Below are 27,049 nucleotides of genomic sequence, written 5' to 3'. Positions count from 1 at the left end.
GAGAAGTGGCGGTGGGGGTTGGAAGCGCGGAGCGGCGGCAGCGGTGGTGCGGAGCAAAAAAGGCGCTCTCGCTTCTCTTTCCAGAAAAAGCGTGTCAGCGGGACAGGCGACCGCCTCATCATCCCGGGCGCCCTCGCGAGGCGCGCACGGCCATTCGACCGCCGCCAGTGTGGGTCCAGCCGTCAGCCATGCGCCACAACCACCGCCAGCAGCAGCAGCAGCAGCCTCGGCGGCTGCGAACCCTGCCCATGCTGAGGCACGGAACCCGGGCTGCGACCCTGCTACTCCTGATCGGTGAGTGGAAGCTCTGCCGTGAACCTCTCGATCGACGAGGTGAACCCTACGCTCGGATCTTGGGTTGTGCGCAGGCAGTCAATCTATCAAGGCGGGTATATGTGTTCTGGCTCGTACGGACCCGCCACGGTGGGTCGGCGGCTACGTGCGTCCTTCTGCTGGCGCGTGGTCGCGCGTTCGGCTACCTGAAGCATTCCGGTGGACGCAGTATGAGAGACAGAAGTTTGTTTTGCTCCAGGTCCGGAGTAAACGTTTTGGTGGAGTCGTCCAGATCGAGAGTTTTTCTAGTGTGATGTGTCGGAAAGCTGCACCATAATGGAAGGGGGAAAAAAAGATGTGTTGGTATGTTGAGAGTTTGGTGAGCTTTAAAAGAACACCTGCTAGTCAAAACGGGTTCAGAGATATTTATATTCGTTAGAGTGTGTGTGTATTTTGGGAATGCGAAAGTGAATCAATTGTAGGTCGTGCACAACTTAATCACACTCCGTTCAGAATTCTTTCGCAGTAATGTGACATTGTAATACAGAAACAGTTCGCGACGAGTATCACCCGCACTTGCGCTCTTATTTCCCACATTCTTTCATGAGCGACACTGAGTTGCTGCTGTGCTGAGAGTCTGTAGCACGTAATCATGGGGCCCAGTGTCAATGCACCGATGGATAAGACGTGTGTGTTGGACAATTGCATTTGACCTGCTGAAGTTGCTATTTGAATACACGTCTCCAACTGTTCAGTTGGGCGTCATCAGTCAAATAGGCAAGCATCGTAATCAAGTGGACTACAATCGCGCTTTGGTTTTCTCCATCTTGAAAGTGCGGACCGGTGTTCTCACTTTCATACGCTATCTTCTAGACGGTGTGATAGCGGCACGACGCGCGGATATCGCTGGCGCTGATTAGCAGTAGGTAGGTGTGATAATCTATCGAAAACAGCAGTTACTTGTCTCCTTGAATGTCTCCCACTGAAGATAGTATAGGGCTTGTATTTTTGCCACTGGCCTCAAAGGCTGCAGTTTTACAGCAAATATATGCTCACGAGGAAACACGAGAGATGCTGTCGGCATGCCCTCATCTGAAAATCTGGACGCGTATCCACAAAACCATGTTACGCTACTACTGTTCGTAAGATCAGTCAATCCTGATGATGGACTTATATAACAGTCGAATGACTCTGCAACGAACGCTTCTACGACGAAATTACCTGTATAACGATAGAATAACCATGTCCCCGTTCTATTGCAAGTGGTGCTTTGCGCAAACCTTTACAACGAAGTGACCTGTACAACGAATGATTTCGGAGGCTCCGAGCACTTCATTATAAAGGCATTCGGCTGTATTAGCGAAGGCGGCTGGTCAATGACGAAGACCACTTACGAACAAAAAGCTTTGTGAATTCGGCCCCTTTTGTTCTGAACGCGCTCACCGCAAAGGCTTGAATGCCTCTTTTAATAACCGTCACGTGCTCGCGCGGTCAAGTGCTGAACTGTTGCCTCGGAAATAATATGCGTCACTGATTACTCAGGAGGCCCTACGGATAAATTGAAATCTGGCATTCATCAGCCAGAGCCGATTAGTGCATGCGAGGAATAACTCAGCACGGTAGCATCGTATGCCGCCGACCATCACGAATGGAAATATCTACGCACGTTAATCCGTTTGATTTTGGTTAGCTTCTAGCAACAAGCAATTTGGAGTTGAGAAAAAATACGGCCTGTAAGTAAAACGTTTGAGTTGACAGAGAAGGAACTTGTGTACGCTGTGGCGAACGTGACATGCTCTGCTACGTAGTTTACTACGCTGACGCTTGCCATGCTCTGCATACGCTACGTTGCTTACGACATATCATGTCAGCTCTTATATGCTCGCTCGTTGCGAGCGCCTGGCGCGAGTGATAAGAATAACAGCACACATTGCCTCCGTTTGTACCGTGAATGTCGCACAAGGATCGACTATTCTTAATCAACTTACTATTATTCTTTTTTTTTTGTAATGGACACTCGAAACTCAACAATACACAGTTCAGAAATTCTGAGGGAGGATATCTTGGGATTTTTACTAGATAAAACGGGAACTTGGAGTGATGTGCAACGCGAACGACCGTTCATCCAGATTCCGGAAAGCGCGCTTCGCCACGTTGCTCCAACGCAGCCTGGTAAGCACCCTCTGCAGGTCCGCTACACGCGCAGCTGAAAACTTTTTACGTTGTCGAAAGCGACATTATTTACGCATTATATCGCAGCTTAGTGCGGCAAAATGTAGACTACTCGGAAAAAGCGCACACGTCACACAAGAGGTCCGTTATACTGGGTGCATTGGAACGCATTGTTCACTCTTCATCTGACGTTTGTTCGTACGACGTATACGCTGTTTTCTCTTCTAAAGCATTACACAACATGCTGATTGCTCAAGGACTTAAACATCAAGGTGGCAATGCATGCTAAAGAAAAGCACCACGAAACGGTGAGGCACACAGACAGAGACCGAAATCGAGTACTTCGGTGTTACGTAGCACAGTTCTATTTTCGAATGCAATTGCACCGAATTGTCCAGTTCGCGATGCTGTTGCGGAAATGTATCGTAATAAACTCGTCGACCATTCTTGAATCGTGCCTATCTGTGCTGGTAACTGTGCTGTCAAGTCAACAACGCCGTCCGAGCAGCGCACCTGAAGAAAAAAAAACTCAATCCTGCGCCGCGATTGATCTTCCGCTATATAGTGGTGCTCAAGGCTTTAACTGCATGAATGCCCTGTGCACTATGGGTACTGCGAAGATAGAAGAGTATCAGGGTTGCCCTTCCGGGTACGTAATACCCACCACACGAACCGGCAACATTGTGTGGTCGTACAAAGTGTCTTCAAGTGTACTAAACTGAATATTTAGGTGCTAACGATCACGCCAGAATGAAACGCTAGCGTGAGAAAACAAACTAGCAAGATAGAGAAAAAATGGCCAGGCTTAGCTTGGTTAAGCCAAGAGTGCGTTGCATATTGCGCGAGTTGGGGCCCAGCTTTTCCTCCGGCTGTCGTGACGTCACGTCACGTGGTTTCGCTAAAGGTCAATGGTGGCTGCCCGGCCGCGCCCAAGGGCTGAACTGAGTGATTGCAATATGCAACGCATAAAAGAACAAGAGAAGGCATGGAGGTGTTAAATGGGAAAGCGTCTGGTTGGCTACTATACGCTTGGGGGAAGGGAAAAGGGGACTGGAAAGAAAAAAATATGCGTGGCTCTGCTATCGCAAACACCAGAGACCAGTGGAGCTGGGGGAAGGCCAGCAAAGTAGTGCCAAACCGCACACAAGACACACGAGAGCCGGCAACGCGTCCCTTCGGCGTCCGCCAAAGGCGTCTACTACGTCGTCCGCGATTCGCATGGCCAGCGCGGTAGTAGACGTCGCGGTTGTCTCCACTCTGTACAAAGCGGAGGGCGAGGAGGACATCGAGGAACCCTAGCGGCCGCCGGAGAAGAACGCCTCTCCTCCCTCGTCTGGCCCTTCTGCCTCGCGCGCTACAGGAGAGTACACGCATCCGGGCCGCGTTCTTCGCTCGCGTGCATGCTGCTCCTTCTCTCCCGCAAGGCTCCACCCACCCTCGCCGTGTCGCTATGCTGCGCGGTGTTATTTTCATAGTCTGCTTTCACTCTCTCTCTCAGCTCCTCCTCCCACAGCTCGGCGACGCACGTCAAGAGAAACCCAGCGAGGTTCTAACAGCTCCACTGTTACAAAAAAAAAACGACAATCGAGAAAGTGCATTTCCCTTTTTGACATTCGCCACTGAGCGTGACAGTGGCGTGACACATTTACGGGCGATTATGGTTTAGGGGCTCGAGCGGATTTAGCGCCCACTTATGCCACATAACACAGCGAAATTTTGAACATTTATGCGTATAATATGTTCTCCCTTGTTTTATCCTACTGGCGTTTTATCACTTTGTGATAACACGCTTCTGTAACTTGAAAAAGAAAGTGCTAAATCCAGAATGAACAAACGCCGTGCCAAATAGTCAACTCTACGCCAACACGTCTTCAGCGATGTCTATTCCCGTTATATCCTGCTAACTTCTGAACAGTTGGTAAATGAACTTGTATCAAGCCCACGAAGTAGCACTGGAGATGTATTCGAAATAAACAAAATGAGAGCTTACGCAGAGTTTCACGGTTTTCGATGATCGGTGCCTGTCATCTCGTGTCGTGTTCGCCACGGACGTGTCGGATGAATCGGTTGTCAACGCATTACAGCGGTTCACTTATCTCGATGGGGAGCAGTCGCGACCATCCCTGATCGAGACGATAAAATTTGTATCAGCTGAAACGTATGCTATCGGCGTCAAAACGCTACGTGGCGCGAGGTCAGCAGAAAAAAGTTGAATATTTACGCAACCTGTGCACGAATTCAGGACTGTAGCCAACAGCAGTGTATATACACGCGACCAACGCAGTGTTGTAATAATATTTTACCAGCGAGGACGCAAACTGAGCGGGAATTCATCTTTCACGCGAGAACCGCGCCCCGTAAACTTTTGGCGCTGAACGTACATCAGAAAAAGTGGCTCTGAGAATATGTGTTTCTTTTTTATTAAGTCCTACGAGCTTCCTGCGCGCCTTGCGCTTTTCATCCGCTCACTAAGGGAAGCATAACTTTTCGATGAAATTGAAGCATTACCCCCCGTGTAGCGGTGAACGGCTGTGATGCATGAGCTCTCTCTCTCTCTCTCTCTCTCTCTCTGCTATTTTCTTATCTTTCTACCTAACCATATTCCTTTCGGTAGTGTAGGGTAGCAAAACGTCTACTTTGTTCTTGTTAACTTCCCTGCCTTTCCTTCAACTTTCTTCAAAAACTACAAAGTTATTAGTGCACGTAGATTTAGGTACAGGCAAAAAAAAGCGACATATCGTGATAATTAATCCGGAAATATACCCTAAATGCACCCCTCATAACCCATCTGTTGTTTTGGGGCGTTTAACATAATCAGTGAATCAGTCAACCAACCAATTAGTCCACAGCGACTGTGCGCAAGGTTACCTTCTGACGGACTTCAGTAGATCAGTTTCGTTCTCAAGAGCGGTAAATGACTGGCCACTTCGTCAAAAGCGCGATCCAGTAGCACCGAACAGAAGCAAAACGCAGAAACTCGTGATACCTTAAACGCGGCCACTGTATACCCATCCATCTTAAACCATCGAATCACAAACACAGCCAATTATTGAAGCTATTTTCTGTGTAAAGCGAGGAATAAAAAAAGGGGGGGAAATCCGATAGAAACAAGAACGAGCGTAATTAAGACGAATACTCCCATTGTTCTCGACCACAGAATCATACAACTGCCGCCACTGGCCTCGTTCTCAGGCTGCCGTGAAATTCAGTGCACATCGCGGAAAACAAGAAGGCCGGCGAAACGCTCTCTTTTAGGAATCGGGGCGCGCTAACTTTCTATGTACACAGGTGGAGCTGTACGGGCAGCAAAACGCGAAGGCACAAAACGTAAACAAGGGAATACGAGACGACGTAACCAAACCGTAACTAACGCGCATTAAAGAAAAGATAGAAATAAATAAAGAAAGAAGCGCAGGGCCACGCAAAGAGTGTAAGTGAGCGTAACGCCATTCATATTCGTCGCCCGCGGCACGTGCAGCTCGGCGCTTTTGTGCCGTTTAGGCGCCGGGCGGGTCACACCGACAGCGGCCACGCGAAGAGCCTGTTCCCTGTGAAAAGCGAGCTTACTGTGCGCCGCTGGAGGCGAGTCGGCGACGAAAATGGACCAGCGAAACCACTCTGTCACCCCCCCATCCCCTTTCTCCCCTTTTATTTTCTTTCTCTCTCCGCAAACGGAGCGACTGCGTCGCATCTGCAGCGGCGGCGCATGCAGGCCGACTTTTCGCCCCGTCAGCCGCATAAGCGAATGATAATTCGTACTGCTCGCGCCCTACTCGCTAACACGTGTTGTAACGTACGACTACATTAAAAAGTGTTCGTAATGCGTAATTCAAATCGCTCTTTGAATGTAGGACATGCTTTCAAGTTCGCGTCTTTCATTTTTTGCGCAGCCATCTTGCGCAGCCATCTTTTCTAGCGCAGGTACCGAGACTAAAGATAGAGAGACCAGTATTCTAGGTCACCCTAGCGAGGCACTTTTGACGTTGTATGGTTTAGCTGGGCCGTATGGTGCCAAGTTTAGTATCCTATCAATCGATCGGCTTGTCTTTACTCTGGTTTTTTTTTGTGTGTGCGATAGCACTTATACGGACACTCCTGGCGCACTTCTGCCGTCGGCGTCGCCGTGATGTTCATTATAAAATCTAAGGACGATAACACCGTCGCCGCGTGCCTTACGCTGAATGTGCGAGCGCGAATAGGAGAGCAGGAAGGAAGCGCGCCGTCTTCAGTCGCGCGCGAGGCACCCAACGTTGCGAGGTACCGGGTGGAGGTAATGGGGGGGGGGTGGAGGTGGCGGCGTTCTACTCCGGCTGCAACTGCTTATGTGGTGGCTGCACGCGGTAGCACGACCGTATCTTGAGAGCGATCTGCGTTGGGGGCAGAGTCTAGGTCCGTCGACGGCTCGTAGCTTTGTACATGCTGTGTGTTCTCGACGCTCAGTTTGCATTGAAGCGACAGACAGCTGCTGCCGCTGCAGCGCTCGCTTACGTCTGCGTTTCGACAGCGGGTGTCCGCGGTTATCGAGTGTGATGTGTTCATGTTTGCTGTTCGCGTGTAGTTGACACCATGCTTGTTAATTTAGTCAGCAAGCGAACGTTTAGAAGTTCATACGGCCGATAAAAGTGCTATCCTTACTTCGTATGGCTGTCTTGTAATTTGCTATCGCAATCGATGCTTCGCCTTTATGGAGAAACAGCAACTTTTATTTCTGTCCCTCTGGCTGTCCGTATACCGGTCCGTCCACGGTCCGATCTGTATGTCTTCGCAGTAGTTTTAGGATATTAGGTAGTTTAAGCCTGTCATACCGGAAAGGCGGATCGCGGAAATGCACATCATTCACGCAACACAAAAGCTCCGGTATTCTGCGTATTCTGTAAAGTAGTATATTAGAGAACTTTAGCTCGCAGTTTGTGGATTATCTGAGACGTCAACGGTGAAGTAGATGGCGACGGCAGTGCTGTTATCGCTATCTTGTGACAGTTTCAACTACAAGGAGTTGGAAGTGTTTTTGGGGTTGCGTCATCGTTCTAGCAAAGTGGAAAAAAAGAAAGAAAAAGAAGCCTACTGCACTGGGATAATTGAATGTAACTCAGTTCAACTCTTTACAAATGGCAAAGACATGATTGTTGCTGCCGACGCCATTTTACCATCTGATAGGTAGAACATTAATTGTAACTGCAATTGTAGTAACGTGTGCTCTAGTTGGCTTCAGTGTCACAAGATGGTACCACTAGCGCTGTTGTGTACATCTAGTCCTTCCAGTGTTGCCAAATCCTGGGAACTCTCCCATGATGAGCGGAAAATTAGGGATCCGAGGGAAAACGTGAAAATTACTATTTTTTTAAATGTAGAACATCAGAAATTCTTAAGTGGTCGATAACAGTATTTTGTCAGTTTCTCACAGTGCCGACTACCAACAGTAGCAGCAACATTTACTTTTGTGAAGAACCAACTGATTTCGAGTCAATCGGGCCAGCCTATACCTTCGCGCGCATACGCTACGTTGCATAGTTTCGAAATCCGCTCACGTTGCGGCCGGCGAGGTTTGTTGGAGCATGCAGCAGCCGACCGGCGATGACTACTGCAAAGCAGGAGTAACGTACAAGCGACCTTGCAATTAGGTTTATATTATTCGCAGCGCTGGTAAAACGAATTGTAGGAAGAAGTTTCCGGCAAAGGTGCTTAGAAAGTCCTTAATTAAAGGGGTTACTAGCTCCAATTAATGGCGACCACTACCAGAACTTCATGTGTTTTTGTGCCATCAACCAATGTTTGGCGGGGACACGTCCTTGCATCGAAAATTCAACATTCAGTGATATTTATCTTTTATTCTCGCAGCTAAGTATGATCCTTGAAACTTGCTTACGTGGCGAGCGGGAATTACAGCTGCTCATTTACGAATCGCTTGATGGATTAGGAAAAAAAGTATTGAAAACGAGTGCTGCATGAAAGCGCTTTCTGCCTGAAGTTTAGAAAAGAAACATGTTATCAGAACATTGTAAATGGCTATTAAACATTTCTCCCGACTGGCTGCCCGCACAGAAACACATGCGAAGCTCTACCGCGTATCTCGGGTGTTTGCTAGCTGAATGCGTCTCCATTTCTTTTCTGGTCCATTTTGAACGAGTTGATTATAAATGTGCATGCTATGCAACTGACTTTTTTAGCAGCAAGTGTATCGAATCAAACAAAGAACTTTTTCGATACTTTAGAAGTATTTGAATAATAAATTCGTTCAATATAGGAAAGCAAAGGGAATCTTACCATCTTGCTGAACAAGGTCTATAAAGGACATTTTTGCCTCGGAACGTGAAAAAATAGATACACGTGACAACCTGGCAAGACTGCTCTAATATGGCAGACAGGCGAGAACTATTATATAATGAATTAGTGTGCTAATTCTGGACATTGTCGAATTCCGCCATATTGCAGAATGCGCCACATTGTCAGCTCTGGCTGGTCCCGAGCGTTGGCACGGCCTTTCTGATTGGCTCAAGTTGTCGCCCTTACAGAATTCGTCAATTTGGCGAAATTCCTACAATGTTCAGAATGCTTCGCTCCCGCAAACGTCTCTCACAGCTGACAACGCTAGCTATAGGAATTACGAACAACCAGCACCATCCTGTTTCGTCTGCACAAACACGCCGCCGAACGTGGGCGCACAGGTGGGGAAAGAGGCGCCGGAAAAAAAAAAAATGGCGGGCCGCGAGTGGCGCGTAATTCGCACTCGCCTTCGTAAAATAACCTCCGCTCGTGCGCTTCGCTCGGCACGCTGCTCGGGGTCAACGCGGGGCGTCGCCGTATTGAAATAGAAGTCAAAGGCCAGATTAGCGCCCTTGCCCGGTTCGCCCAGGCTTCCTTCCTCGCGGCCAAGCGCGTCGACACACAAACACACATGAACAGCGGGCCGTTCCCGCGGCAAACGGCCGTCCAGTGTCAAGGTCTGATTGGCGCCAGGAGAGCGCTTCCTTCCTCCACGCCACGCTTCTTTTTTTTTCCCCCTTCCTTCCTCGGCTGCGTCCGTCTCGGCGGCGGGCGCGCACCGAGCGTTGATCGTTGCGTTTCGGGCTGGCGCCCCATTCCAAAAGGAGGAGGAGGAGGAGGCAGGCAAGGGCGCTCGGGGGCTTGACGTGACTCATTAGCCTCATGCTGCATGCTTCGCGAATCGCCGCGCGGCGCGGTTGTTCGATGCACGACGGTGCGCGCCGCGTAACTTCGCGGTGCCCTTGCGTTCGGAACGATGGCTATCTTCCACTGCCGAATTAGGTGCGCTGAGAGATCGCGTGGCCTCACGCTGACGACCCCTCCGGAAGGGCAAGCGCGATCGTGACGGCGTTGCGTATACGCGAAACAGTTCGCCCGACTTCGGCGCAGTTCCGCGCCCCGTCTTCCCGGGTGTTGTGGGCGTAGTTAACCTGCAGGACGATGTCGGCGATGCGCTCGTTTTATCGTCACGGCGGAAAGTCTGCTTCTGAGAACTCTTTTTCGGCGACTATAACCCCTTATGTCGGGAATTATGACAGACTGTCGATAAATGCGTAAAAGTTGCGTAATTTCTTTTCACTTATGTCGCTGCACTCGCCCCTGAAGTCAAGACAGTATAGGATGATTACTCGTACACGTTCTAGTCGGTATTCGCAATCACTGAATAATGAAATTTCGATGTGAGCAAATTATTTTTCCTGCTCTCTTTGATTTTTTTATCTTTAAATATATAACTGGTTGACCGGCTCGAAGCGCATGAACAAATTAGTCATTGGATTCAACCATTACGAGAAAAAAAAACTAACGAGAAAAGATTAGTTCGCCATCGCTAACGAAACGGAGTTCATGGAAGAGGGCGTCAGTAAATGTGGCGCCTTGACTACACTGGTCGTGAGCAGAAATACTTAGTGCGCTGATCTGAAACGGAGTCATGTTGAGTATGAATGGGGCTCAATTTATCTGCAGCACAATGTCAGAGGTGTTTTCATTGCCCACCACTGGACAGAACTGGCAAAAACAAGCTGCATAGACAGATGCCACAGACGCCTTTCATACAAACGTCGAACTATATCTAGCCTTTACACAGTCAGTCGCGGTAGCTATAGCCTGAACAAAGCAGCAAGCTTTATTAGATAAGCAGTTAACTAGAAAAATATTAAGCTCTTTTTTTAAGGTGCCGATGTATGTCGATCACTCGATTTTTCGCACTTCAGGCTGCATTTACCTCTCTCATTTCCTCAATAATTAGGCGCTTAGTTTTCTCAGATTCGACTTACAGCACTTGATTTTTCCCGCATCCATATACAAAGGCACATGAGGCACCGAACCTCTTATGACGCCAGACTGCGTCATCCGAGCCGTATGGCGTCACTTTTGTATCTGATACAATATAACCTATAAAATTTTATGCGATCATTTGACAGGTGGAGAAAAAAAAGAGAAAAAGAAACTGTCGGTTGTTTTTAACGTAAGAGAACACGACAGGCTTTAGAACTTGGAATGTTCGTTGTGCCACTGAATGGGGATCTCTTTAATGAATGAATGAATGAATAAATAAATAAATAACTAAATAAATAAGTTCGGCAGCATGTTACACTCCTGTAACACGTGAAGACGAAAGCCTGCTGTACGCGTGGTAGTGCATTAAGTTATACTATTGGAGGTGTCAGACTTCTTGCAAGACATAACGAACCGCAGTGTGAAGTAAACGCATTGCGCTGTAGGTCGACCTCCTCAACGACACATGCGAGCACCTAATGCACTATACCTAAAAGTTCTTTCGTTCTTCCTTTCGTTTTTTTTCCTCTTTGTTTCTTTCTTTCCTTCGGTCTTTCATTCTTTGGTTTCTTCATATAGCGCCTTTGCATCTTTGCTTGCTTACGGGGGTATGAGCCATTCTTGATGATGATGAGCCATTGGTATGAGTCATTTGTAGGGCGCATGTTGCCGTTCACCAACGATGGAGATGAGTTACAACAAATGATTGGGAAAGTGAATCATCAGCCTAAGAATAGCTAGGTCTGCTGATAAATGGGCTATAAGTTTAGGAAATGCGCAACAGCCTTGCATAGGAACAGCAATTCGTGAATGGTAGTAAGCCTCATGAAGCCGTATTAAAGTGCATCTAGCCACGTTGTCACGGGTGGACTTGGATCACGAGAAGGCTGAAACTTGCGAGGAAAGCGAAGCAGCTTGTGAAGAAGTAAAAGGCCGCGTAGAGAGCAATGTAACGAAAAAATTAGAGACGTAACTTTAACAGACACGAAGACGGCGATTACAGAGCAAACGGGTGCAGCTGGCATTTTAGCCGAGACTGATGTGGAGTTGGGTAGTGCAGATTATCAATGGCCTATCAGCGTAACAAGAGTGCCAAGGGAATGGGGAATAGGAGGAGGGGGGGGGGTACAGGGGGGTTGGCTAGTGCACAGACCGACTGGCTATCCTTTGCTGTAGTAGGGGGATAAAGGGAATTAAAGGTAATGGAAGAACACAAGAGCAAAAAAAAAATCACCAGCGATTACGACACTCCCCAATGCGAAATTTGAGCGCATCTCTATACTCGTTTTCATTTCGCGATATATTGACTGGCGGGGACAAACTGTCTCGTGCGGCACGTTGCAAACGGAGCGAAGTGTGGCGCGACTGCCTCGCTAATATGTAGATCGCGACAGCCAGCGCGTGGCTGACGCGTGGCCGCGATTCACCGTAGCCGCCGCCGAGAGACCTCCCAGATGGCGCTCCGTCTCGTAGCCATCGTCGCCGCACGATGATTTTCTTCTCATGCTTTTACCGTACCCTCCTCTCCGCTTTCCTTCTCGCGCGTCTTTCATACCCCGCTGCGCTTCGCGTCCGCTCGGTTACGCCGAGGCACAACACCGACGCTCGCCGCAAGAACGGGCGCCCAAGAGCGGCGCTCTAATAAATAAAATACAAATAAAAACACCGAAAACATTTACAATAGTGCTGTGTATAGCCCGCGACATTAATCAGTCTGTCACTCAGTCCACATGTGTTCTCAAGAAGCGCAAGAACGCGTTCAACGCATTCTGTGCTGAGGAAGGTCTCGATCAGCGTCCGAAGATTACAGACACATCTCCACTAAAGAAGCCTGCATGCCTGTATTTAGCTCCGTTATGCCGCGAGGCAAACCAAGTGCAAAAAAAAAAGAAACTGCCCTTCCCCTCTGAAAGAGGGCCGACCCAACCGGAGCCCACTCACAGCTTAATCACTTTGTTCTGGAAAAATGAATTCTGGACTAGCAGGATCACAAAAGCTATGTTTCAAGCTAAAAATATTATCTTTGACCGATGCATATCAGGAACACCCATGAGATTTGCCCTTCACATTCATGTTTCGTCCTGAAACCAGCGACGCAGACAGATCTGTACAAAATTAATTAATTAATTAATTAATAAATAAGAAGTAGCCGCTGTTGGAACTTCTGCTGGGGGCGTCACTTACGTTGGGGTCTCCGGCTGGGTCACTCTACTCAGTCGCGCTGCTACATACACTTTAGCTCGGGCCCAACTCCGATGCGGCCTATTCAAATACATGTAAAACGCAAAAACGCTTTTCTGAGATAACCCCTGGACCGATTTTAACAACATTTTGCTGTATTTGAGAGAGAAAGTTAAATTCTAGTGCAGGCACGTACCCAGGGGGGGGCCCGGGGGGGCCCGGGGGGGCCCGGGCCCCCCCCGAAATTAAGTGGCATACCCCGCCCCCCTCCCCACCCACGCCACCACTCCTCACACATTCCTAAAGCGCCACCAGATCAATGTTGAGACTTGGCAGCTACTAATCGGTCAGCATTATGCTGCCTTTTTCACTCCTTTTAGATATCGGTAGTTCTCGGCATCTCTTGTAATGTGAAGGACAGTTTTCTCATAGATTCCGCACCCGTGCGATTAACTCGATATGCGTTGAGTTGTCACCATCTATTCAACCGTCACGCGCATAGCTGTTGCTTTTGTTAGCTCAACCTTCTTTGTTTAGGCTGATCCTGGGACCAGGAAAGGGATGCGGCTGTTACTGAGCTGGTCTGTACTCTCGTGGAACGAGTTGCGGCCGTAGTAAACGCCAATTGCGTTTAACTTATCCCTTTGCTTCATTATTTCCTTGGGTTACGGCTCACCGCGAGGCTGACAGATGCCCGCAACCATATACACGTGATATGGGTTAGATAAGATGGGAAATAAAATAATGTGAAAGTTCGTCCATCATGAAACCCTGCAATAACCCTTAAACCCATAAGCAAGATGACTGTCGCCCGTTACCTCGTCTGTTTTTCCCTAATTGTATAGCACTTTTCGTGCAAAACTGGCAACTGGAAACAAAAATCGCAAGGAGATGAGAAATTAGCGATCTACTAATGGAGAGAGCCAGGGCGACAACCAAACTGCAAGGAAAATCGAATAATAAAAATGTTAACCGTTATTTATGAGAATATTTATGGATCAACATCTTTTTATTTAAAGAGGAAGTAGAGAAAACGCTGCCGGAAGTGGAGAATAATTACTTGCTTTGAATGACGCTTCTACAGTTATTGGTTGAACCGCCTCACGTAGCCACTTCTCTGCTGTGCTTATGTGGGTGTTCATCTAACCTTTCGCGGTGAGCGCAGTACATCTAGAATCGCAGTGTCCTGCGCTCTATGCGGTTGTGTGCGACTGGCGGCCGCACAGCGTTACGCTATTCGCGAAACTGTCAAAACTGATCAACAAGGCGAAAATAACTGATATTCGAAACTATAACACGAGAAAGACTGAAGAAGCTGTAAAAAATGAACGCAGCCTGAAATCAGTAAAAAAGAAACCTGGCTTGGGACAAACCATGACGTATACACTAAAATATAATATCATCAGCAATCTCGAAGATATAGTAAAAACAGCGGAAAAATTCTAAGCTGACCTGTATACAGTACTCAGAGGAGACACGATACCTCACTTAGAAACAGTAATGAACAGGATACAGAAACTCTCCTATAACTAGCGATGAGGTCAGAAGGGCCCTGCAAGAAATGAAACGATGAAGAGCGGGAAGAGAATATTGTGGAATAACAGTCGATTTAATCAAAGATGGAGGAAACATAATGCTTGGAAAACTAGCGGCTCTTTATACGAAGTGTCTATCGACTGCAACGGTCCCAGAAAACTGGAAGAATGCAGATATTATACTAATCCACAAAAAAAGAGACGTTAACGAATTGAAAAATTATAGGGCAAATTATAGCTTGCTCCCAGTATTATATAAAATATTTACCAAAATAATCTCCAATAGAATAAGGGCAACACTGGATTTTGTCAACCAAGGGAAGAGGCTAGCTTCAGGAAGAGATACTTTACAATGGATCACATCCATGTCATCACTCAGGTTATTGCGAAATCCGCAGAGTACAATAAGCCTCTTTACGTGGCTTATATAGATTACGAAAAGCCATTTGATTCAGTAGAGATACCAGCAGTCATAGAGGCACTACGTAATCAAAGAGTACAGAACGCTCACGTAAAAAGCTTGGAAAATATTGCTACATGCGTGTGGTATTTGTTTGCTTGAACGAGGCGCGTGGGCGCTATCACTCCAGAAAAGAGGAGGAAGAGCGAACTGGGCTCGCGCTGTGAATCTGACCGGTCTTCGCTGCTACCGTTGTTCTAAATATAATCTGTAAATAGTTTCTCGTCTTACTGACTCGTCCTTCGCGTAAGAATATCTACAGAGGTTCTACAGCTACCTTAATTCTACACAAGAAAAGCAAGGAGATACCTATAGAGAAAGGGGTCAGACAGGGAGTCAATGCTATTCAATGCGTGCTTAGAAGTATTCAAGCTATTAAATTGGGAAGGCTTAGGGGTAAAGATCGACGGCAAATATCTCAGCAACCTTCGGTTTGCCGATGACATTGTTCTATTCAACAACAATGCAGACGAGTTACAACAAATGATTGGAGACCTTAACTGAGAGAGTGTAAGAGTGGGGTTGAATATTAATATGCAGAAGGCGAAGATAATGATAAATAGTCGGGCAAAGGAACAAGACATCAGGATCGCCAGTTGGCCACTAGAGACTGTGAAGGAGTTCGTTTACCTAGGTCAATTAATCACAGGGAACCCTGATCATGAGAAGGAAATTCACAGAAGAATAAAAATAAGTTGGATCGCATACGGCAGACATTGCCAGCTCCTTACTGGAAGCTTACCATTATTATTGAAAAGTAAGGTGTGCACTCAGCGCATTTTGCCAGTGCTGACATATGGGGCAGAGTCTTGAGATCAAGTTAAGAACCGCGCAAAGAGCGATCGAACGAAGATTGCTAGGCATAACGTTAAGAGAGAAAGAGAGCGGTTTGGATCAGAGAGCGAACGGGTATAGACGATATTCTAATTGACATCAAGAGGAATAAATGTAGCTGGGCAGGTCATGTAATGCGCCGGTAAGATAACCGTTGGACCATTAGGGTTACAGAATGGGTACCATGAGAAGGGAAGCGCAATAGAAGACGGCAGAAAACTATAGATGGTGCGATGAAATTAGGAAATTCGCGGGTGCTAGTTGGAATCGGTTGGCGGCAGGACACGGGTAATTGGAGATCGCAGGGAGAGGCCTTCGTCCTGCAGTGTACATAAAACATGATGATGATGATGATGATGATGATGATGATGGAGGTAGTGGGCCCCCCCCGAAAAAAAATCCTGGGTACGTGCCTGTTCTAGTGACTGCTGGAAGCGGAATTTCGATTTAGGACCTGAATTTTGTTGAAAGAATTTTCAGAAATTCGAAATTAAAAAAAAATAGAAGCACGAAGTTTGCAAGTTAAAGGGGTGGAGACATCAAAATTTTCGTTCATGCGTTTGTTGATTCAAACGTTGCGTCATGCTTCAGGGAGCACGATACGCACAGCGGGATTCATATATATCCGATAAATAATTTAATAATAGCATTATTATACCGAGCGATTTCGGTTTCGGTTTCTGGGCTCCGGGGGATGCTATGACGTCACAGAGGAGGAAACGCAACATGGCTTGGTCACGTGGGCCACAAAAAATAGTGACGTAAAACTATGCTGCGTCGTCTGCTCGCGCATACGAGTGCTCTGCCAGCAGAGGTCAACTGGCAATTCGAAGTGTATGTCGCGATTATTATAATTATTGCGAAGAGCGACAACAACGGTAAGAAAATATTGCGGCTTGTGAGAGTCGGTGATTCATTCCGAAGCGCCGTAAGCTTTAGCTTCGAAATGAACCGGAAAAGGCCTAGCCACGATATCGGCGGCGCCGAACGATCAGAGGCGGTGAAGCTGCCGCCGGTGCACAGAGTGACCACTCCTCGGACGCTGATTGGCCGCGTCGCCGTACGGCTGCCGCACAAATGGGTCCCGGGCCCGTGCTCTCTACAGCTAGGAAATCTGGCCGTTCGCGAGCAAAACCGCCGTCGCACGGGGGCCCGCGAACGGCAAACGGCGTGCGGCGAGTTTCCGTGCCGGTAACGTGGACGGGCCTTCACATTGAGAAAGGCCAAGCGAAGGAGAGACGGCTCCGAGCTGCCGAACTATGCGACTATGCGAGGAGAGAAGCGGACAACACGAACGCCGCATATCCTGGTCCCTTTCGGAGTCGGCAGGCTACTGTTTTACACTCAAACGTGCAAAGGCCCGTCGGCACGGCAACTCGCTGCACGCAGTTTGCCATTCGCGGGCCGCCGTGCGGCGTTCGTGTTGTCCACTTCTCTCCTCCTGTGTCTGTGTCTGCACGCCTTACCCCTTCTTTGCATTAAGAAAGGATTTCTATATGCCTGTAGCTCGGTCATAGTGGAGGTTATGCTCGGTCGCTCGGCTCAGCAGGCTCCGTAATCGGCATTTCATCGCTACTCATCATACGTCACGTTTTTGTGCTGGTGTGCTATGACGTCAATATTTTCGTTCCTCCTCTGTGACGTAGTAGCTGCCGCGCTAGCGATGGGTCTCGACTACGAGAAGGAGTTTTTAATGACTTTTTGGAGCTGAATTAAAATTATTTTGAAATGTTTGCAGCGTCCGATACCTCGTTCTGGGTGTCCTTGCATACGGAAGCAGCCTGCAACATGCTTTTTATAGCCTCAAAATTTGGTGTCCCAACCCCTTTAATATCTCTCCATCAAGAACAGATATCGCGGTTCTGTACACGGCATCCATTAGATTATTCAAAGCGGACAAATTCGATGTGTCAATCTATATATTACGTGAATTCGTTACGTTGCGTACAAGGGTTCTTCAATAGTTGCGTTTACGCATTACTAATTCTTTTGAGATTCATGTGTAACATATCATATTTGTTCGCTTTATATGTACTATGATATGCAATTCACAGAATTGTGATATCATTTTTCATTGCTGAGTTACGGAGTTGTAAACCTGACAGTTCCGTTTCCTGAAAATTTCCGATTTTGCCAATTTTTAGTAAAAAATTGACGACTTAAATAAAGAATCCGAGACCAACCGTCACCAGATTTTAAATTTTCCTTTTAAATGCAACAAACCTCGTCAAGTTTGATGCAGTGGTTTCCGAGAAAAACGAATTCACCTTTTACATGGCTTTCGATAGTAGCACTCGAGCTAAAGCTTCCGCTTAACGCGACAGCGTCAAGGGCCCCATGTCGCAAAAAAGAAAAAAAAATATACGTGGCTCTGCTATCGCAAACACCAGAGACCAGTGGAGTTGGGGAAGGCGAGTAAAGTAGTGCCAAACCACACACAAGACACATGAGCTCCGGCAACGTGTCCATACGGCGTTCGCCAAAGGAGTCTACTTCGTCGTCCGGGATTCGCGTGGCCAGCGCCGTAGTAGACGCCGCGGTTGTTTCCACTCTGTACGGAGCGGCGGGCGGCAGCCGCCGGAGAAGAATGTCCCTCCTCCCTCACCTGACCACCCTGCCTCGAGCGCCGCAGGACAGTGCACGCGTCCGGGCCGCGTTCCTGGCTAGGGTGCACGCCGCTCCTCCTCGCCCGCTAGGCCCCACACTCCCTCGCCGCGTCGCTATGCTGCGCGATGCTATTTTTATACTATGCTTTCACTCTCGCTCAGCTCTTTCTCCCCCAGCTCGGCGAAGCTGCGGACGTAAAGAGAAACCTGGCGAGGTTCTAACAGCTCCACTGTAAATGAAGAAAACGGCTGTTTTAAATGAACAATTGCGTTTGACGTCAGAGAATTACGCAATCCTTATTGGGTGTATGTAACTTCTGTATAATTGTGAGTGGACTCCTGCTGGTTCAGCTCATTTTCAGGGGTGACTGCGTTTTTGTGGGTGGAGCTTGTTTGTAAATTTTATGTTGCCACCGACTCAATATACACGAGTCTGAACTGAACCGCTGAACCGCCTCCAAGTTTACGAATTGTGAGGAGACACGCTGAACGGCTTTACAACTTGGTTAGATGTTGCTTTTTCTTTCCTCAGTACGCATGCAGTCGTTCTTTTTTGGGAAACATAGCGCCCGCATTCTTCTTAAGGCAGGGGCGCGCACAGCGGTCACCTCAAGCGCGCCTAACTTTTTTTCGTGCTCCCCGCAAACAAGCCCACCGGCAGAGTTGCGCAATACAGGTGCGCATCTTTAGCCCCATGCAGGAAGCTAAGAAAGGACGAGCATACTCGCGGCCACGACGGTCTAAGCGTTCGGTCACGCCGGGCCCGCGAATGCCCTTCAGAACGACGGCGTGCAACCACGCCGCACTCACGTATCTTTATTGAATGTATCACGGCTTCTACAACAAAATGGTGCACGACGCTGCTTCTTATAAAGCAAAGCACCGCTGTGACTAGTCTTCTTGGCGCTTTATTTTTATTCTGCTTCCTTTTCTATTGGGAAGGTGCACACGAATTCACGGGCACCCCGCTAAACGCTGTACACAACTGCATTCCTGCGCGAACAAGCACATACAACTCGCGGACAAACCAGACGGGAAGACGGACCGTTAAAAAGAAAAGTGGGACAAGCTTATGATCTGAAGCAAAAAGAAAAAAGAAAAAAAAATATGGAACGCACAAAGTTACAAGACGCAAGTCGTATATGCGATACCAAGCAGTGAAGAGGTCACCAGCTAACACGCGCGAAACGCGTGCACCGGCCCTTCATCGCGGGCACGTCTGTCGGTTCGCACTTTGATGCCGGGAAGTTGCATCGAGTCCCTGTCATTGATGTACTACATACAACAGGCACCACGACGAAATGAAAGCGCTACATAGAATGCGATCGGTGCTATACGTGGCATACATTACCTTTTGCGCTTGACCTTCTTGAGCAAGTTGTAATGGCTCTCTCTCGTTTCCCCCTTCTGTCCACGCAGGTCCTCTCTTGTGGTTACCGAATGGCGCAGAAGCACAGGTAAGCGGAACGACACACTTCCGGTCTTAGATTCAACTCCAACCAGTTTAACCACGTAGAAATTAATTCCTATACTGGGTAAAACTTTTGATAGAGCCGTAAGCGAACGCAACCACAGACCAGAATTTAAAGCGCTTCTAGGGGGCAACCGTCTTTTGGTCGGGGAGAGCGAGAACTGGCGTAGAGAACGAAAGAACAATCCGCGATAGCGGCCAGCCTGTTCTTATCGCATGCTTGCCGCCAGTGCTCGTCGGCACTGGCTTTGTCACAACAGCTGCCCCGTCATCAGACCCGCTGCAGCCCATCCGCGCGAACTGTGCCTTAAGCTGGTGACAATGATCCAGGAATACAGTGCAACACTGCTCGAACTTTTGCAGAAAAAGCTGTCGTGGTACATCTAGACAGGATTATAGCCGAGTTTACGAGCACCGGTACCACTTAACGATATACCACGGCTTGTACTTGATTTGCCAATACGTAAGTTTTATCACTGCATCTGACGCATAAAGGTCGCTTCCCGCTTATATGCGCTAATCGGACTAGTGATGCACATATACAGCGAACTTACAAGGGTCCCTGTCTGGAAACAGGCAGCCACACGGCGCTACCTGAGTCTCTGTTCGTTTCGCTTCTTGTCTCACCTTTTGCGCTGCAAGTAGAAGGGTTTTCACTTTTATCTCTACGAACGTAGGTTAGACCATCCTGCACACAATACCTCCGCCAGAGAGGGGGTGTGCACCTACGCGTTTCGCAGAGACTTCTTAACAGCTTCCTAGAAGCAGCCTGTTCCTATCATTACTCCCATAGCCGTTTCAAGTGCTGTCTCCAACTGAGAATTCGTGTGCACTGTAAATGTTTATTTCACTCTTCGGGGTGCTGATTTTTTCCGCGGCTAACAGACTTACCGTTAAAGGGTAAGATAGAGACTCTGACGGGGATAAACGAAATAAACTTTACTACTTCTCTCTTCCAAACTTGTGTAAGATAGTTCGGTGCGCACGAGGCGTTCAGAATTAGTGCGCAGTTTTAAATTAACTAAGGCTTCTCTAATCGGAGGTGTAGTTTGAGATCGCTGTCGTGTTCAGTAACTTCCTTTAATGCCTCAACAGTAAGTGTGTTAGCCATGAGACACCAGCACCCATAACGGTGCAAAGATGTTTACTGCATGCTCTGCCTGACGAGTTTCTCATTAGTGCGCGTGCCACTGTGCAGCTCATCAAGCTTCCGAGGCTCTCCGGCCGGCTGCGGCTACCTTTCTTCCGCAAGGAGACGACGAAGCCGCTTCAGAGCGGGCAAAACATGGAGACCGACCTGACCAACTTCCTCCAAAACGGCGCGCAACCGGGCATGCCCACGTTGCACAAGCTCCTCCTGAAGCAGTACTCCACGCCTCCGATGCACGGCGGAGGCAACGCGCCCCAGGCAAGCCACATGTACCCATCCTCGATGCCTTTCGGCATGCCCAGGCTGCCAGCGCCCTCTTCGGTGAGGCCCATGATTCACCCGCCCCCTCCTATGCCGATGTACCCGATGCCCCATCACATGGCCGGCTTCCACCCAATGAGACCGCCGTACTACCCACGACCGGGAGGCATGATGCACGGCATGCCGCCGCCGTCATCGCCGTTCGGTGTACTCCCACCTCCGCCGAGCCCGCGGCCGCCTCCGCCACCGCCTCCGAAGGTCAACAAGAGGCCGGGGCCGGGGCACAACGTGGTGTTCGCGGACAAGGAGCCGCAGGGTAGCGACGGCAACTACGAGTCGGGTGAGATTGAAGACGAGACGCCCATCATCATACGCGGCCGCAAGCACCACGGCAAGCGGCGGCGACCCATTGTCATCGAGGAGGACGTGTCCAGCGAGGAGGACGACACGACGAGGCCCATAGTGCTGCGCGGCCGCAAGCCATACCGCAGCCGTGGTCGACGTCCGCCGTTCGCCTACGACAACGACGAGCAGGACGAACCGGCGTACCCGAGTCGTAAGAGACCCGTAACTTACATCGAGGAGCTGTCCGACTCTCGGCCGTACGGCATGCGGGGCGACGGCGGCGGTGGCGGCGGTGGATTCGAGGACGAGGTGCCCAAGCCTTCCGGTAGCTTCCTGCACGATATGAACACGGGACCCAGGGGCATCCTGCGATACAATCCCAACTCGGGACGCTTCTTTCACCAACCGGCGGACAGCAGCCGCTTCGACACGCTCATGGCGTCGGAGCAGCGAAATAATCCAAGAGCCACGAGTTCGCCAGGGTTTTACTCGGGTTCTCCCGGCAGCGTGATTCATGACTTCAGCAGTATGATATCCCACCAGAGGCACCAGGACTTCTCGGGGCTCCTCGACGAGCCCAAGATGGTCCTCTCGCCGCACATCGACGCCGTCACGTCACTAAGGGACAGACACGAGGCGTCCAGCTTCTTCCCGAACAAGCTTGAGTCTCAGCCGCCGCCGTCGCCAGGCAAGGACATGCAGCCCATAATGTTCCACTTCCCGAATAAGGCACCTTCTAATCGCGAAAAGTACGTTCAAGCGCTTATAGTTCCTATCCAAGGAAACATGGATCAAATGGCTGAAGAGACGTTCGATAAGGCCACCAGCAACCGCGTCCTTATAAGCCCCAGAGGACAGTCTTACGTGATATTGCCGCCGAGAAACCAAGGTCTACAGGACAAGCAGCAGAAGGAGGCAGGTCCTATGACCGACTCTTTCGAGCAGGAAGGGCATGTTAGACAAAGCGGCCCGGTCGCAGCCCAGTCCTATATGCCAGTTACGTACGTGAGGCCGCCCAGTGGATTGGATTCCTCGGACAACAGGATTCAGCCCACTTACCAACCTGTCGACGGTACACAAAACTACGCGCAGCCCACGGCTATCCGCATTCTCGTGAGGAATCCCATAGACGGCACCAGCAAGGAAGTCTTCTCCAGCACTATAAACGCCGGGGGTCCGTACCATCAAGTCGGAGGGGAACCGCAGTACAATACTGGTAGATACAGCTACGGCCCCGGGAACGACCAGAACAGGAGTAGGGTGGTCATCATCGCCCTTCCAAGAAGCGAACAGAACAGAGGCACGCAGGGAATGGGCTCTCCAAATTCACGTTCGAGCCCCGCTGTAAATACTTACTATCAGGCGACAGCACTGAACAAACACTTGCCAGCTAATTCGGCCGAGACGACAACACCAGCGCCTAGAGCGTACAACGATCACCGACCAACATCCCAGTACCGCCCACCGAAAGTGCCTTACGACGTCGTCGCTCCGCAAAGTTCCGTGTCGTTCGGTTCGCCCAACAGCAAGCTGAAGACTGGCAATTTGGGCAAGACAGGGTACAACTCGGCGTCCGCGTTTTACGAACCGGGTAGGCCACGGCAACAATCTCATCACAAGCCGAAACAGACTGTGTCGTCTCCGAACCAAGCCAGGAGGGCGTCGTCCACCTACAGTTACTACCGGCAACAAATAACTCCGGCGCCATCCTTGTCTTCGGGCCTTGGTGCTGCGGCCCAGAGACGTGCGACTCATGTCTCCCAGTACGCCAGGCGAAAGTACTCCTCGGCATCGGACGGTTTGCTGAGCGAGCTGCCGTACGGTTCGGGCTACTCTACTGCTGTGCAGGACAACTCTGCGCAGGAGTACCCGGCGCTGGCGAAGATCCCGGAGACGACTTTCAGTTGCCACAACAAAGTCCCCGGCTACTATGCCAGCACCGAGCACAGGTGTCAGGTATGAACCTCCATTCGAAGGGCCGTTTTGCAGAGAAACAGTTTATGATGTTAGAAAAAGTCTTGATAACACCTTGGATATTGTGTAAATGTCCGAATCCGTTACTATTTTATTGCATTCTACGAGAAATAGAGATAGAGAGAGAAAAAATTATAAATGAAAGGCAGATAAGTTAGCAGGGACTGGGCCCTGTTGACTACCCTGAACTGGGAGAAGGGGAAAGAAGGGCAATATTAAGAGGCCAGAAAGTCAATTGCTCGAGTCGTTCACTTGTTCACTCGTGTCGCCTGCGTAATGGAAATTCTCAGGAATCGCAGCAGCGCTTTGTGGCCTTCCGAAGCTCGATCTGATGGGCAAGACGGCATATCGTGCGAAAAAAAAAATACAGTAAGCGTTGCAGGTTGATACACAAAATTCTGTTCGCTATGATAGCATTTCGGAAGCTCAATGCAGGGTGATTTAAAAATGAATGACTTTTTCCTTACTGTGCTATTCGACAAGTTCTCTTCAGAAATCTAGTTATTGCACTTCGCTAACTTCCTTCGGTGTAGCTATACGGAAGTCACCGAATGTCATGCATTTAATATTAATTTGTTTTGCAGCTGTCACTGGGATGCTGTAGCGCTAGAATAACATTAACCGAAATAGGCTCATTTCATCCGCGAGCTCTGCTTTATTTCTTTGAACTCCAAGTAGCAATAGGTGGCATAAACGAACGACGCATAGATAAATTACTAATTATATTAGCTTTGGATAAGCTAATACTAATAACTGTGTCTATGTCCTTATATCACATCTTCTTGAACGCATTTGCAATGCATAATGGAAGGGCGGGTTATTAACGATTCCTATCCCTAAAATCCCTAAAATCTTTACATTTCAGCTCATACATACCTCAGAATATAGAAAGTGAAGCGTCTAAGACAGGTATTGCTCTAATCATCATAAACAACGTAATTCCGAGCAACAAGCAATGAAACGCACATTCAATTGTCATGCAGCCATTTTCACGTTTCGCGGTTTGCTGTAGCAAGGCGCTGACATACACTTCAGCGCTTTGTGGGTTCATCCGACCCTGTAGCCATCTGCAACGCCAAGGGAAGTTGTGTGTTTTTAACGCCAAATCACTCACCACGTCGGATCGCCTTGAGTACGAGAATTAATTCATGAGTATACGCAATGCAACTTTCCTTCGGAACTTCTGCGCACTTATTTGTCAACCTCGGAACTTCCAAATTTGAAGTGCATACAATAAATATGGGAACACTGGAACATGATTTTGGTGTGTAGACGCAAATGAAAAAAAGAATTTCACTGATTCGTTCTGTAGGGCCAAAGAGAAAGCAAGAAAGAAGGCATGGAGGTCAACCAGACAGGCGTGCGGTTTGCCGAAGATCTTGGGGAAAGCTTCGTGGCGATAGCGCTCGAGAATCTCACTTCTAAACGCAATGCCAGTGCTAATGACTACATGAGAGTTCTTGATTTGGTGTTAAGTGCCGTAACTGTTACATTCTGAGCTTTGAGATGGGGAGAGTCGATTAATCAGTTAGTCATCTCAGAAATTTAGAATCAGGAATGTGAAGGGGGACGCGGTGAAGGGAAAGGTCCCTGTCCCAATCTGGCATTGTCTGCCCCTACAGGCAACCTGCCGCATATCGCAGTGAGGGTCAAGTCGACAAGCAATATTGACGCCCGTGGTACACAGCAGTGCAAAAGAAAACAGGCGCAAGCCTACATAACTGTTTCGTTCCTTTTGCGCATTCCCAAACCTAGGTGTACCACCACTGCACGGCCGCCGGCTCCCTGCAGACCTTCCTGTGCCCCAACGGCACCGCCTTCAGCCAGCAGTCACTGGTGTGCGAATGGTGGCACGAAGTGTCCTGCCCGCCCGACGCCAAGACGCAAGCCGTCAAGGAGTCCTCGTTGCAGAGCCTCACCGACGACGTCGGCTACCCCGTGTACAGGTGGCCCAGCCGAACGCAGCAGCCGCAGCAGCGGCCGCTGTCGCCTCCCGCGGTGCGCCAGCCCACCACGACTCAAGCTCCGCAACCCCCCAGCTACAGCAGTTCCGTCAGCTTCAGCGTCGCCGCCGGCACCAAGGCCCACACGCTGGCGCCTTACACCGGCAGCGAAGCAGGAGCGTCCACGGAGTACGCACTGGGCAAGCTACAGAACGCAACCATGACTTTCCAAGCTGGAGACCGAAAGATCGTGCGGGCACGAAAGCTGGTAACGAAGATGCGGGCCTCCGCGGCGTCGCAGGGAAGCGGCGGACAGAAGCGACAACGGAGCACGACACAGTCCACGACGCAGTCGCCAGACGCCAAATCTAGCGCGGAGTGACCTGCACTCGAACAGTGAACGTCGCCCCAAAGGAAGCTAGGCGACCCAAGACGGAGGACAGACACGATGCGACAGAAGGGTCCCAGAATACCACAGCAACAGGGCGCAGCAACCAGACCTCCAACATGCCAACTCGGCAAGAGTGTCCCGCGTATACTGTGGCTGGCATATGCGTCGCGCTCCGCACGGACGCTAAAGTGCTGGGCAACACGAACTGATTCTCTACAAAATGGTCGAGCAATACGAGTTGAAGCACCACCACATTTTCCGGTCTACACTTCGCACCTAGCGTGTAGTTCTCACGTGCGATTTTTGGCTGAACTGTTTGTCGCCCGTGCAAAAAAAAAAGGTAATTGAGGGCCCGGGATAGTTAAATTATTTGTATTACGTTGCCGACGTTTTCGGAACACGTTACTTTCGAGCTTGCCCCGAGTAAGAGAAGTGCCGCTGAGTGAGAGAGTAGTTCAGGCAGGCTTCGCTGTGTGAAGTTATCTTGATGTTTCATCTTTGATCTTGACGTGATCACGAATTGTCCGCACCGCGAGTAACAATTTTTGAACATACATAGTGCCAGGATCGTAGACCGGAATATGTGGTACCTTCGAAAGCAGAAAAGGCTGCACAGAAAGGAAAACAAGGGACGGGGTAGATGAGGGGTGGTTGGGCTTGTGCGGGTGCAAAAAAAAACTGCAAAGAATCCATGAGCGCACGCTGACTTAACCCGGTGTTTGTGGCCGGCCATGGCCGCCTGTGAAACGAGAGAACGACAACGAGCTGAAGCAAGCCCTGCTGCCGAGCCGACTCCTTGAGCATTAACACTGCCGGACTGACACCTGCGGTCCGTATACTGCTGGGCAGGACTCAGGACCGCAGGTCATATTTTTTTTTCTCTCTCTCTCTTTGTACATAACAGTACTCTCCTGACCTCATATTTCAGTATTTGAGCGAAAGAAGCCTTTATTTTTGAGCGTTTTTGTTTAATAAAGATGTATTTAATTAAAGAAAACAGGAAAAGAATTCCGCCGTCTCATGGTGGTACATGAGACAGCACATATAGAGATGCCCATAGGACCGTTCACCAAGTCATGGCAACGGCGGCCCTCAGAGTGTGTCTTCACAATCATCAAGTGACACCTGTGCGGACACCACGAAACATACGGTAAGAGAGATGTACGTGATAAGGTAAAAGCAGGATGGTTA

At 49.2% G+C, this 27,049-nt stretch overlaps 1 protein-coding gene across 2 annotated transcripts; it reads left to right on the top strand.

The window, feature by feature from the left end:
* The first annotated feature begins 122 nt into the window (after positions 1-122).
* LOC139060017 (uncharacterized) lies at positions 123-26,845 on the top strand. Of its 2 annotated transcripts, XM_070538694.1 has the most exons (4): positions 123-294; positions 19,743-19,780; positions 20,993-23,506; positions 25,280-26,845. In XM_070538694.1, the coding sequence occupies exons 1-4, from the start codon at positions 189-191 to the stop codon at positions 25,847-25,849; spliced, it is 3,228 nt and encodes a 1,075-aa protein (XP_070394795.1). In that variant the 5' UTR covers positions 123-188; the 3' UTR covers positions 25,850-26,845. The 2 variants fall into 2 exon arrangements, with proteins under 2 accessions (XP_070394795.1, XP_070394796.1); XM_070538695.1 differs by lacking the exons at positions 123-294; positions 19,743-19,780 and adding an exon at positions 20,194-20,257.
* Positions 26,846-27,049: the final 204 nt, after the last annotated feature.

The sequence above is a fragment of the Dermacentor albipictus genome, chromosome 5, assembly GCF_038994185.2.
Source record: "Dermacentor albipictus isolate Rhodes 1998 colony chromosome 5, USDA_Dalb.pri_finalv2, whole genome shotgun sequence".
Classification (NCBI taxonomy): domain Eukaryota; kingdom Metazoa; phylum Arthropoda; class Arachnida; order Ixodida; family Ixodidae; genus Dermacentor; species Dermacentor albipictus.
This window is presented reverse-complemented; position numbering and strand designations above follow the sequence as displayed.

Coding starts and splice junctions, on each gene's coding strand:
- LOC139060017 (XM_070538694.1), top strand. CDS start 189: ATGCGCCACAACCACCGCCAGCAGCAGCAGCAGCAGCCTCGGCGGCTG. Junction 19,781..20,992: donor CGAATGGCGCAGAAGCACAG/GTAAGCGGAACG, acceptor GCCACTGTGCAG/CTCATCAAGCTTCCGAGGCT. Junction 23,507..25,279: donor GCACCGAGCACAGGTGTCAG/GTATGAACCTCC, acceptor TCCCAAACCTAG/GTGTACCACCACTGCACGGC.